Source organism: Acartia tonsa, chromosome 2, assembly GCF_053477335.1.
Source record: "Acartia tonsa isolate MP-2025a chromosome 2, ASM5347733v1, whole genome shotgun sequence".
Lineage (NCBI taxonomy): Eukaryota > Metazoa > Arthropoda > Copepoda > Calanoida > Acartiidae > Acartia > Acartia tonsa.
In genome coordinates, this window is record NC_137261.1 from 29,817,828 (window position 1) to 29,829,708 (window position 11,881).

Sequence of the window (11,881 nt, forward strand, 5' to 3'; positions counted from 1 at the left end):
TCCTTAATTACAAACTTTTCTAATTTTATATCTCTGACTTTATCACTTTCTTAAAAATCCAAGTTTAATGGAAAAAATCATTAAAAAATTTGACTTCATGATCAAAATTTTAAAAGATCAAAAATTATAATTTTAATCTTTGAATATGTTTGCTAGCCTTAAAAATTGTGATTCAACTTTAAAGAAAATCCATTTAAAGATATATAGCATAGTAATGTGGGTTTGGTATTTGTTTTATTTTTCTGCCTGAAATAAAAAATGTCTTACAAGGTAAAGGAAAATATGGAGAAGCAACAGGAAATGTTGAGAAAATATAATATATTACTCTACTTTACTTACATAGATTGAAATACATGTTACATATTGTTACCATCTCAAACATATTTTTTTTATTCTGCACGGCTAATGGATAATAAAATGAACAGAACAGGCTTAATTGAATTTTATCCAATTTTTTACATTCTTATTAAATCATTGTGAGGTAAGTTGATATAGAGAGTATAAAAATCTACCTTTTAGCCTTTATTTTTTTACATACAGCTAAAAAATCACGCCCCCTTCCCCCTCTTTCCACTTTGGAATTAGAGTTGATGTTTTTAACCTGCGACCGTAGCTCAACATCTAGCGTATCGCTCGTCGTCGGGTAGGTCATAACTAAAGCCGTTAAAAATGGTTCCTACTGCTGCTATGTCAGGTGCGAAACATGATCAGTTAGGACTTCTTAAACAAAGGTCGTGCAATCAAAGGGTTGGATGTTACTTAACCTAATATATTTGGGTGTTGGAGTATCGCATCCCATTATAATCGAATGATGCTCTGGATTCTCCAGATGATCACTTAAAAATCGAAGGAGAATCCCGTCCTTACGAGGTAAGGTTATGTTTTAAAACTATCTATCAATTATCCACATAATTAAGATATTAATGTGAATGTGTGCAGGGAAATCTGCAATGGCAGAATGAGCTCAACATTATGAACAAACCATTTATGGATAACTGTGATGGGATATTTCTAAACTACAACTGGACAGCTCCTGACCAACCTACAATCCAACAGAGACATAGGTAATTGCATAGTCAACCAGCAGTATGGCTGTTTTTATAGAAAGGTAAACATGCCTTTATTTGGACGTATATTACAGTCATCAGGGATCTAAATGGATAAAACAATGGCCGATAAATTGATGTACATCCCCAATCTATAAACTATTACTTAACAATAGGTATTCAAGGTAAAACAGTTTTGCTTAACAAATAAATAAACAACTGAATTGCATTAAGAAAATTCTAATTTAGCCTGTTAAAAAAATATTGTAAACTATTAATTCTGGATCATGGAAAGAAAACGAAGTAGCGTGTTTCGTCGTATTTCTACAGTAGTTTTTCTCCTATTTCTAGCCCCTTCGGGCGGGCTCTAACCCTTCGGGGCCCAGCAGGACAATCATTAATATTTACCTAACCTAAAACAACCTATCAAAAGATACTGTGAAAATATGACTAAACCCACAACTTCGTTTTCTTTCAATGATCCCTTTTACTTTGTAGATTAAGTTTGAAAATACAGCAATTTATATTTATTTGTCTACTGTTAACATATCTATTTGAAAAACCCCTCACACACTCAAATACATTTGTTTTATTTTCAATAATCCCAAACAACAAAATTTGTCATCAGCATTTGTTACGAGAATGATAAATAATACCAGCTAGGCCTGCCTCTTTGACCATTTATTTTCAATGTATGAAATAAAACATTTATTTATTGCAATAAATAATACTAAGCTAAACTATCAATATTTTTAAAAGCGAAGTTTTTCTTTTGTCAGAGACCATCCGTCCGTAACTGTTATTTCTTTTCGTTAATTTAGACATATTAGAATTGTTCTATTAATTTTAAATTTTGCATATTGATTCCTATAACATTTTGTTACGATTTAATAATCGTAGCAACTCTATAACTGTAACCAGAAAGTCCGTACATCCATTTAAAACATTTATTACTTTTATGATAACAATTTTTGTATGATTTAATTATCCTATTCTTCTGATTTTTGGAATTAATAGTTAAACAATTTACAATATTATAAGCAAGCTATCTCTATAATAAAATCCTGAGAATGAAAGTATGCCCTTTTACTGTATTCTCTATTTGCGTAATTTTGCGTTCAATGTCTAAAATAAAAGAACACAATAGAATATTATCAAATATTGAATTTTTAATCAAGACCTTAGCCAATCTCATTTTTTCGGTCTTTCATGCCTACTCAACAAAAGCCAAGAAGTATATCAACCAAAAACATGCCTAACATCACTTGCTCTCATATGTACATATTCCCATTTTTTTAAATTTGTGTTTTCAGTATCTTATAATTTCTATATTTAATTGATTTATTATATAGATTGGCCAGTTTTGTTTCCGAAACTATTTATAGCTAGATTATAAATACATTAGCTCTCCCCAGGGATTTAAAAGGATAAGGCAATGGAAAGGATGTACAATTGTACACATCTATGAAAAAAAAAATACCTTATCTCTAGATCAAAATAAATGGTACAATACTTGAACTAACCAATCAAAATTAAATAAGGCCCCAAAGTTTTTAATGAGATGTGGAGTTAATTAAATTTTGGGTACCAGTGTAATTTACAGTCCAATATTCCCTCCCTCCATGAGTCTCCCTCTTGTGTGTTGAGAATACATTCTTAAATAAACATCATTGCCAATATATTTCTTTTTACTATTAGGAATGTACATTGTGAACCACAATGAAGCCAAAAAACCTATCAAACAAATATTTTTGTCTGAAAAAGCTTTTAAGTGGTAATGTGTTAATTCCACGAATTTCATTCAAATTTGAATTAATGATCCAGGTAATTAACTATAAAAAAAAACTAGGTACCCTGTAGTTTTCAAAACATATTGACTTGAAAGTCATACTCCTGTGATATATGCAACCTTTATATATTCATTTTCCCACATCCAATATGATGACAATTATAAGAAAGCTTCAGTATGTTAAGCTTTAATCAAACAAAGTCTTTTAATTTTTAGTTTTCAAAGAAAAATTGTCAACAGTAGAACCCAGTAATTTTGCTACAACATAAAAAAAATCTACTTGCAAGAAATCTATAGCAAATTATCTTAGAATAAAAAATTACCAAAAACAATAAAGAGATAAGCATATTACAAAATATACTCTACATTTTTCAACTTGTGGATGCCAATTTGTCATTTTTTTTGTGTGTATAAAAATACATTTAGGGAATCATTTTTTTATTCGCCTATTATCTTTTAAGTTGTATGTTATCGTTTAGTCAAATGCGCTTATTAAGTCAAACTGCGCATTTGACTAAGCGTTAAAACTCAAATGTACGGGAAAAAATGACCCCTTTTATGTTTTTAGTGGTTTCAAATATGACTTTTATCCATGATTATTACTTCCATTTTAGTCTGTTGTCCTCAGTGCAGAGCTTGGATAATATCTCCCAGCGGACACATATTTTTGTTGGTATCGACGTATTTGGCCGCGGCTGCCTGGGAGGAGGCGGATTAAATTCTGACATCGCATTGAAGAAGATCAGAGAGGTGGGACTGTCCACCGCTATTTTTGCACCAGGTGATAAGAGCAGCAAGAAAATCAAGACGTCCAAGATTTTTTTAAGTGGGGTTACTTGAGGGGTTTCAAAGGTTTGAGAATGGTGATCTAATGAATTTTTTTTATTAAATGAGAGTTTTCAAAGTTTAAGAGTTATCATCCCTTTACGCCCCCACCTTGGACGTTTATGAATACAATTTTTAAATATTTTTTTTAATCAACAAAAGAAATTCACGGGGAAAAAAAGCAAATGTCAGTTGTTATAATGAAGTACATTGTGTATATAAAATTTGCTAATACTAAGTATTACGAAAATTTTACATTGTCGACTTTAAAATCTTTTTCTATATTTTAAAAAATAAAAAGAGTTTTGTTTTTCCTTTAAGATTTCGCTAACCACTGAAACTATTACTTTCTATTCTATTGAAGAACCAAATAGTTCCGAGGACATTATTCTGCCTCCTTCCCTTATAATTTGGATGGAAGATCGCAACAGCTAGTTCAAATAAAAGTATTCATAAAATCTTTTTATCCAATAGAATATTTATTATCATCTCGTGTAGCAATTTTTAAAGAAGATTTTGTGATTAAGGCTGGACATATGAATCCTCCCTGCAGGAGGATGTACTCTCTCAAGATTATCTGGTGAAAGAGCACCTGTTCTGGACAAAGCTGGAACCATACCTGTCCTTTCATGCTATCAAGTTATCACTGAGGCCCCCAGGAGATGGAAGTAGCGAATCCAGGTTCTTTAGTTTATTGCCTGGTGTACTGGTGTGATATAATTCACTTTCTTGTCCGTCCGTAAGTCAGTTGATCAGTCCGCTATTTTCTCGGCCTCTAATAAAGTTAGAAGGCTGAAATTTTTAGATTCCTTTGACATATGCGCATCTAATCTATACATTATTTTGTCCGTCTGTCTTTTATCTATCGCCGCAGCGTGTCGGGGCCGTTTGATTTTGGTGCAGCTCCGGCTCCAACCTAAAATCAAGAAAACTCGAAATATATTTTTCATCCATAAAAAAAAAAATATTTTTTATTTTTGACTTTTGAAGGCACATGACAAAACAGAGTTACCAAATTATAATTTACTAGCGGCTACGCCCCCTAGAAGCCTCTAGGGGAACTTAAGTTAGGAGGAGGAAAAGTCGACCTCATCCCATATTAAATTTGAGTTTCAAAAGAATAAAAAATTTTATTGGGGGGTGGACACCCTCACCAAAAATAGTTTAAAACCTTCCCAGGACCTATAAAAAGCTTCACTTTAAAGGAGAAGAATATCGGATCAGCGGTTAGCGAGATCCTTCGGGACAGACAAAAAACGCTTACTACTTTATATAATAGGATAAAAAATCTCTTTATTTATCTAGTCCGGAGCCGGAGCCGTTTTTTAACGAAAATTACGGTACCGGCTCCGAAACACTGTCTATCGGTCATGCTTAAATAAAACGTTATTTTTTATAGTTTCACGATTTTCCTTGAGATTTAGCATTTTCTCTTTCTTTTTTTCTTTTTTATGAGATCTGAACATCTGCTGTATAACTCACTTTGTCTGCTGGTCCATTCCATTATTTTTTGTGATTCACTACTTGTTGTCTTATACGCTACTCTTACTTCTTTAATGATCTAACAATTTATTTGAAACAAAGCAGTAACGTACAATGATAATTGTTTAAATGTTAAACGTCAAAAATTTCTTTACCTACGTAACTTTATTGTTTTCTTAAAACTTTCTATCTTGAAATTGTAATAAAAAACTGCCATTTAACCTAAAGAATGTTACAAAATGTAAAAATTCTTTTATATTCTGAAAGAAAATTTGTAATCAAATTAAAGATAATGTGTTTTTAGATTGATATTTGAGTCGAATTTTCACACTGGCAGAGAGAAAAATAGTTTTCATCTTCTATCCATGCAAACACAACCAAGTCTACCATGCATTGATCAAATAACAATGGTAAGGTCTTTTTGTCCATTTAAATATTTTTTTAGAGCGCGAGAATGTACACATTGGTAGTGTAAGCTTCTTTTTTTTTCTTTTTTTTTTGGGGGGGGGGAGTAAAGGATGGTTACTTATTCATTACCAAAATTTAATAATAAAATAAAATAATAATAACTTTCTTTTTATATATCGCTGCGGAACCGATACGGTTTCCCTTTACAGTATAGCTTTTTATTAGTCCTTGGAAAGTTTATGTTTTTTGGCTCTCCAACCCCCCCCCCCCCCCCCACCCCCCTCCAGTGTGCATATAGGCCTCTAGGAGCGTAGCCGTTAGTATAAAGATACAATTGTAGATTACAGTCATGGATAGTAACTGATATCAAATAACAATAATATTGACTTTAACCTCATAAGTTTGTCTATTATTTCCAGGGATCTAAATGGAACAATCAATGGCCTATAAATTGATGTACATCCCCAAAAATGATTACTCCATCTTTATTTTACAATTAGTGGTTTAAATGTTTGAACACTCCGCCTAATGAACCAGCCAATCAAAATTTAATAAAAGTCCCCAAAGTTGTTAAGCCATCAAATAAGAAAATGATATTATAAAATTTTGTAATTAACAGCCTAATATCCCCTTCCTGTCTGATATTTCTTCTAAGGTAAGCATATAAAGGGTGTGCAAAAAAAATGCGGACCTTTTTAAAATCTAGATTGCTCGGCTTGTGTTAATAGTAGAAAAACGTTATGCATACCATTAGAACCGCTATGAAGTCTATTTTTTAGAAATATAAAAACGATTCCTGTGCTACGTATAGTTTAGGAGCGATGTGGTAAAATGTCTCAACTGCCTTAAAACTTGACTTGCGAGTAAATCATTAAAGATTAAAGTATATAAAAAAATATGTACATTTTTAGAATTCAAATTGCGCGGCTTGTGTTAATAGTAGAAAAACGTTATGCTTACCATTAGAACCGCTATGAAGTATATTTTGTGGAAATATAAGAACCATTACTGTGCTACTTATAGTTTAGGAGCTACGTAGAAGAATGTCCCAACTGACCTAAAACTTGACTTGCGAGTAAATCATTAAAGATTAAATTAAAGAAGGGTATGCATATAAAAATACGTACATTTTTAAAATTCAAACTGCTCGGCTTGTGTGAAAAGTAGAAAAATGCTATATATATATCGTTAGAACCGTCATAAGCTCTATTTTTTGGAAATATAAGTACGATTTTTGTGCTATTTTTAGTTTAGGAGCTGTATTGATAAATGTGAGAAAAGTGGAAAAAATTTAATCTGTAATGATTTACTCGCAAGTCAAGTTTTAATTCAGTTGGGACATTCTACCACTTAGCTCATAAATTATACGTAGCACAGGAATCGTTTTTATATTTCCACAAAATAGACTTCATAGCGATTCTAATGGTATGCATAACGTTTTTCTACTATTAACACAAGCTGAGCAATTATAATTTTAAAAATGTACGTATTTTTATATGCATACCCTTCCTTAATTTAATCTTTAATGATTTACTCGCAAGTCAAGTTTTAAGCCAGTTGGGACATTTTACCACATAGCTCCTAAACTATACGTAGCATAGGAATCGTTTTTATATTTCCAAAAAATAAACTTCATAACGGTTCTAATGGTATGCATAACGTTTTTCTACTATTAACACAAGCCGCGCAATCTAAATTTTAAAAAGGTCTGCATTTTTTTTTGCACACCCTTTACATACATTTATTGAATTTGTAATTGAATAAATTTCAGAAAGAAAGTTTGTGCTCAGATAGTTTGCTCTTCTCAGCTTGTAACACCTTAGGCAGGGTGTCATATAAACCAACAGAAATAAATTTTTTCTTTCTTTTTTGTTTTCATTATTATTTTAAGGTATGGAACTTGTAATAAGATTAGTCGTAAATCCTTATAATAAAGTAATACTAACAGGATGTTTGTGTGTCTGCATGTCTAAACCGAAGAATCTCGCTAACCGCTGAACCGATATGGTTATTACTTACAATATATGTATATCTTGTAGGTACAGGGAAAATTTTGGGGGAGGGTACCATTACCCTTACAAGAATAATAGCCCCTAGAAAAATTACATTAAAATATTTTAAAATGCCGCTAGGCGGAGCCACACCCTACTGGCTTCCCTTCTTTTAAAAACTAAAATTAAAAGTGTGGGTATAGACTTCCAACTTCACCCTTCCCCCCCACTCCCGAGGCCTCTTGGTGCATAGTCGCTAGTTGAGTATTAAAGTAATATTTGTGTATAATCATAGTAAGAAGAATGCTTCTTTGTACAAACTGTTAGCTTTAGTGATAAATTGTTCAAAAAGCTTTGCTTATCATGTACCTTAGAGTGTTTACTTTAATAGTTTATTCAGTTGTTTTATATGATAACTATGGAAGGCCCAGACAAATCTCAATATTCCTGTCATACAATAGATCCCAAGGGATTTCACTCTCGCCTCTGATCCCACATTTTTCCTAGCTAATAGATTAACCTGTGTTGTGTATTGTAATTCACTTTTTACTTCCTTTCTAGTGTGGCTTCGAAACTGATTAATATCCAGCAAAACTGAAAAATCATGTATAGCATCGTATTAAAGACAATTTTCCACGAATATTAAAATCAAAATCATAAGATTAATTCCAGTTTTGTTAGACCGGGGGCTGGGGCTAACGAAACTGGTTTCAATCATATAATTTTTCATTAAAATTCCAGGGAAAACTGTCTATAATACGATGCGATTAATAACTATCCATAAGTTAATGATGGTTTTCAAAGGTGGAGGTGGGGGATAAATCTGATGTATTTCCAAAATACCCTTTCCCCCTCCTTTAGACTTCCTGTTCCTAATTATATTTTTAATTAAGTTGTTAGGTATAGAGAAATAAATTCTAATATTTCAGATTAACTTTTGGGTCCTTAATTTCTACATCTGATGTTAAATTGAATAATGTTGATCATTTTCTGGGAATTAATCAGAACTTTCATAAATTAATGTCTTACACAAACACACACACAACCACACTAAGCAACCAGATTTTAAACAAATTCTGGGTAAAATTAGTGTTAGTTGCATTCATCTGAAGTTATTAACCATCTTGATAATCAGAGTAAACAATTTTCTACGAAATTAATTTTTGTTACATTTTTGCTTTCTTGATTGTATCATTCAGGATTTTGGTAGAAGTATATTTTATTTCATTGAAGATAAATTATATTCCAAGGGCTCGGCAGTCGCGAATCGTCCGGGTTCGGCTTTTGGGTCTAACAAAACTGGTTTTACAACTTCTAAACATATAATTAGCAGAGATCGAGTGTAAATATTATAAACAGAAATGTGTATCAAATGAAAGTGGATTATCTGTGTGCATTAGAACAGCTCCAGCTACTGTACCTGTACTTCTGGTCAACTTGGAACCAGGAATAAATACTTTATTTCAAATACCAATAACCAGTTCATTCTTTGGCGGCAAAAGTCCATACAGTGCAGTGCAGTGTATGTATTTTCGCCACTACGCTTAAAAGATAATGTAATATCCACTTTAATTTTTATAGATTTATCATATAAATAGATGTGATGAAGTAATAAAAAATATGCAATTAAGTAACTTATACTTACGGTTACGCCCCCTTTAGGCCTCTAGGAGCACTTGGGGAAAAGTCGTTCCATCCACTTTTAATTTTAGTTTTTAAAAGAATAAGTAAAAAACTGTTGCATGTTAATTATTTAGTGTCAATTTCTAATGGGAGGATGGTGGTACCCCCTCCCATAATAGTCATAGACCTTCCATTGGCCCAACAGAAGCTTTAATGTAAAGGGGAACCTTATCGGTTCAGCAAGGTCTTGAGTTACAGACCAACATCATATTTTAAATAAGAATAAAAGACATTTTTGCCTGCTCTATTAAATATACCTATACCTACATAAAAAGATAAATAGATCTTCTAATCAGACGGTTGATTTTTTAAAATAATTTTAGTAAAGTATTTAGTAACTAGATGGAGCTGCAGCTGTATTTGTAATTTACGGCAACAATCCTGCAGATGTACAAGATTGTCACCTGGTATGCGGAACAAACAAAGGTACAATGCAGACCATTATTTTAGGTCTAAAAGGGGTTAAGGTGGTGCTGAAAAGCTAAAAAAAAAGCTTATTAACAAAAGACCTAATGGGACAAACAGCTTAACCCCTGCTGGGTGCCTTAATTCTGCAGGGCTGCTCAATTTAACCTTACCTAACCTTACCTTACTCTCAACTAAATCTTATTTTAAGTTTATTATTTTATTTATTTTTTATTGTTTTATGCCTTTTGTCTCATAAGATCTCAAGTCTTTTAGGTCATTTGTCGGATTATTTTTTAACCCGCTGTACAACATTTTCAGGTGAAGAACTAGAAGGAGATATAATTGAAAATGAAATATTACAAGAGCTGCTGCCATCCCTTCAAGGGAATGTCTGCACTATTAGAGGTGTGTAAATTCAAATTATCAAATAGAGTTTCAATTAATCTTCAAAAACCTATCCCCTGGAATTAATCCGTCCTTAAAATCTCGCTTAAAAATCCTTATTTTTTACTGGGAATATCCGTTGTGGTTCTGTCATGGGTTTAGGTTGGGACACTCCCTCCTGGAAAAATCTGCCCCCCCCCCCTCTCAAAAAAATTATGTAAAATTGTGTTATTTTGAATTTTGGCGTCCTTTCTATAATTACCTTTGGTCCGTCCGTAACAGATGGCTCTTATCATTAATTTAGGCATGATAGAATTGTCCTATCGATTTCAACATTAGGCTATAAAAGTTTTCCGGAATTTTAATAAATATAATAGATTTGAAATCTGCATAAAATTTTAAGGATTTTTTATAAAATTCGTTTTTTATATAATTCATTATTTAAAAGCGCAAATCCAATTTTAGTTAATAAATTTTGACCAATAGGATAGGTGGATTGGAAACTACCTGCGCTCTAATTGGTTGAATGATGTACGTCACTTAAGCTTCTCCAATCAGAGCGCAGATAGTTTTCAATCCACCAATCACAGATGTCAAAATTATTTAACTTAATTTGTATTTGCGCTTATAGATAAAGAATTATACAAAAAACGAATTTTATAAAAATTCCTTAAAATTTTATGCAGATTTCAAATCTATTATATTTATTAGAATTCCGGAAAACTTTTATAGCATATTCAACATGCCTGTAGGTTCGATTTAGAAAGCGAAGCAACTCAGTCAGCGTTACTAGAATGTCCTTAAAGTGTTAATGTCCGTTTGTCCCACCGTTTCATAGCTTCACTTTTATTGATGTTGCCATCCTTGTTTATATATATTTTTGTTGTGACAGGATTTCTATTGGAGAATTGTTATGATACAATTGAGAAGATTGGACTGAGATTCAACAGTCAGGCAAAATTCAATCTTACAAGATTGGCCATTTACAGTTTGTAGTTAGACTGGACCAAAATTGTATTTATGTAATATGTATTATATAATCTTAACTATTATTTATATTATTATTTATTTGTTCAAATATAAAAAGATTGGAATACCTAGTGACTGCGTCCCTAGCATCTGTGCATGTATTTGGAGGGTGCAAACAAGGGCCAGAAAAATAGCCTCAAACTATCCCAAGGTCTAAATTTAAAAACAAAATAGTCCAAAAACTATACCGTGATCTATATGAAGCTTACTATAAAGGAAAAAATCAGTTCAGTGGTTTTCGAGATCTAAAGCTTAAGAAAACAAAGCTTACTTTATATGATAGGATATATGTAAAGATCCCACGTCACTATGTATACAAACATTTAACATCCAATCGTAGTTTTTTAGTAACATTTTTGGTTTAACCTAATATATGATGATAGCATTTTTTCTTGCTTTTGTGTGATTTTATTTATTCTATTGTATTTTTGCTTTTCTTATGCATTCCAAGAAAAAAATATAAAAATTCTCCAGAATTTTACTTTCAGTTTTATGTTTTTATTCATCACTTTCTTTTCTATGGTAATACTGTTTTTATTCTTTTTAGAAGCGAAGCTATTCTATAATTCGAAATGTCCGTCTGAAACGTTTTTGACGTTTTTTCTCAGCTCCTATAATTTAAAAGATAGACAGCTGAAACTTTTTGTCAAGTTTCACATACTTATGGACTATATCAACTATACTTTAGTATAAGGATAAAACATCCATGGCGGTCAGATTGCTTTCATGCAGCTTTTTAGCCGTTTTTGTCTTAACAAAAGATTTCTTATGAATGTTGCCATCCTTGTTTTTTGTATTTTTGTGTGTTTTGCTACATGTACCAGTATGTCATATAT

At 31.9% G+C, this 11,881-nt stretch overlaps 1 protein-coding gene across 2 annotated transcripts in view; it reads left to right on the plus strand.

Moving 5' to 3' along the window:
* Positions 1-11,532, plus strand: part of ENGase (cytosolic endo-beta-N-acetylglucosaminidase) — a 33,477-nt gene extending 21,945 nt beyond the window's left edge. Inside the window, exons 12-21 of one of the 2 annotated variants that reach the window (XR_013876538.1) lie at positions 938-1,064; positions 3,450-3,616; positions 4,188-4,341; positions 5,447-5,552; positions 7,322-7,373; positions 7,967-8,008; positions 8,899-8,986; positions 9,558-9,650; positions 9,951-10,037; positions 10,909-10,959. Coding sequence is in view for 1 of the 2 variants with exons in the window: in XM_080150354.1 (XP_080006480.1) it covers positions 938-1,064; positions 3,450-3,616; positions 4,188-4,341; positions 5,447-5,552; positions 7,322-7,373; positions 7,967-8,008; positions 8,899-8,986; positions 9,565-9,650; positions 9,951-10,037; positions 10,909-11,012 (1,013 nt within the window). In the remaining variant the exon portion in view is untranslated. Of the gene's footprint in view, positions 1-937; positions 1,065-3,449; positions 3,617-4,187; positions 4,342-5,446; positions 5,553-7,321; positions 7,374-7,966; positions 8,009-8,898; positions 8,987-9,557; positions 9,651-9,950; positions 10,038-10,908 lie in introns of both variants that reach the window. The other variant, XM_080150354.1, reaches the window with a different exon arrangement.
* The last annotated feature ends 349 nt before the right edge of the window (positions 11,533-11,881 follow it).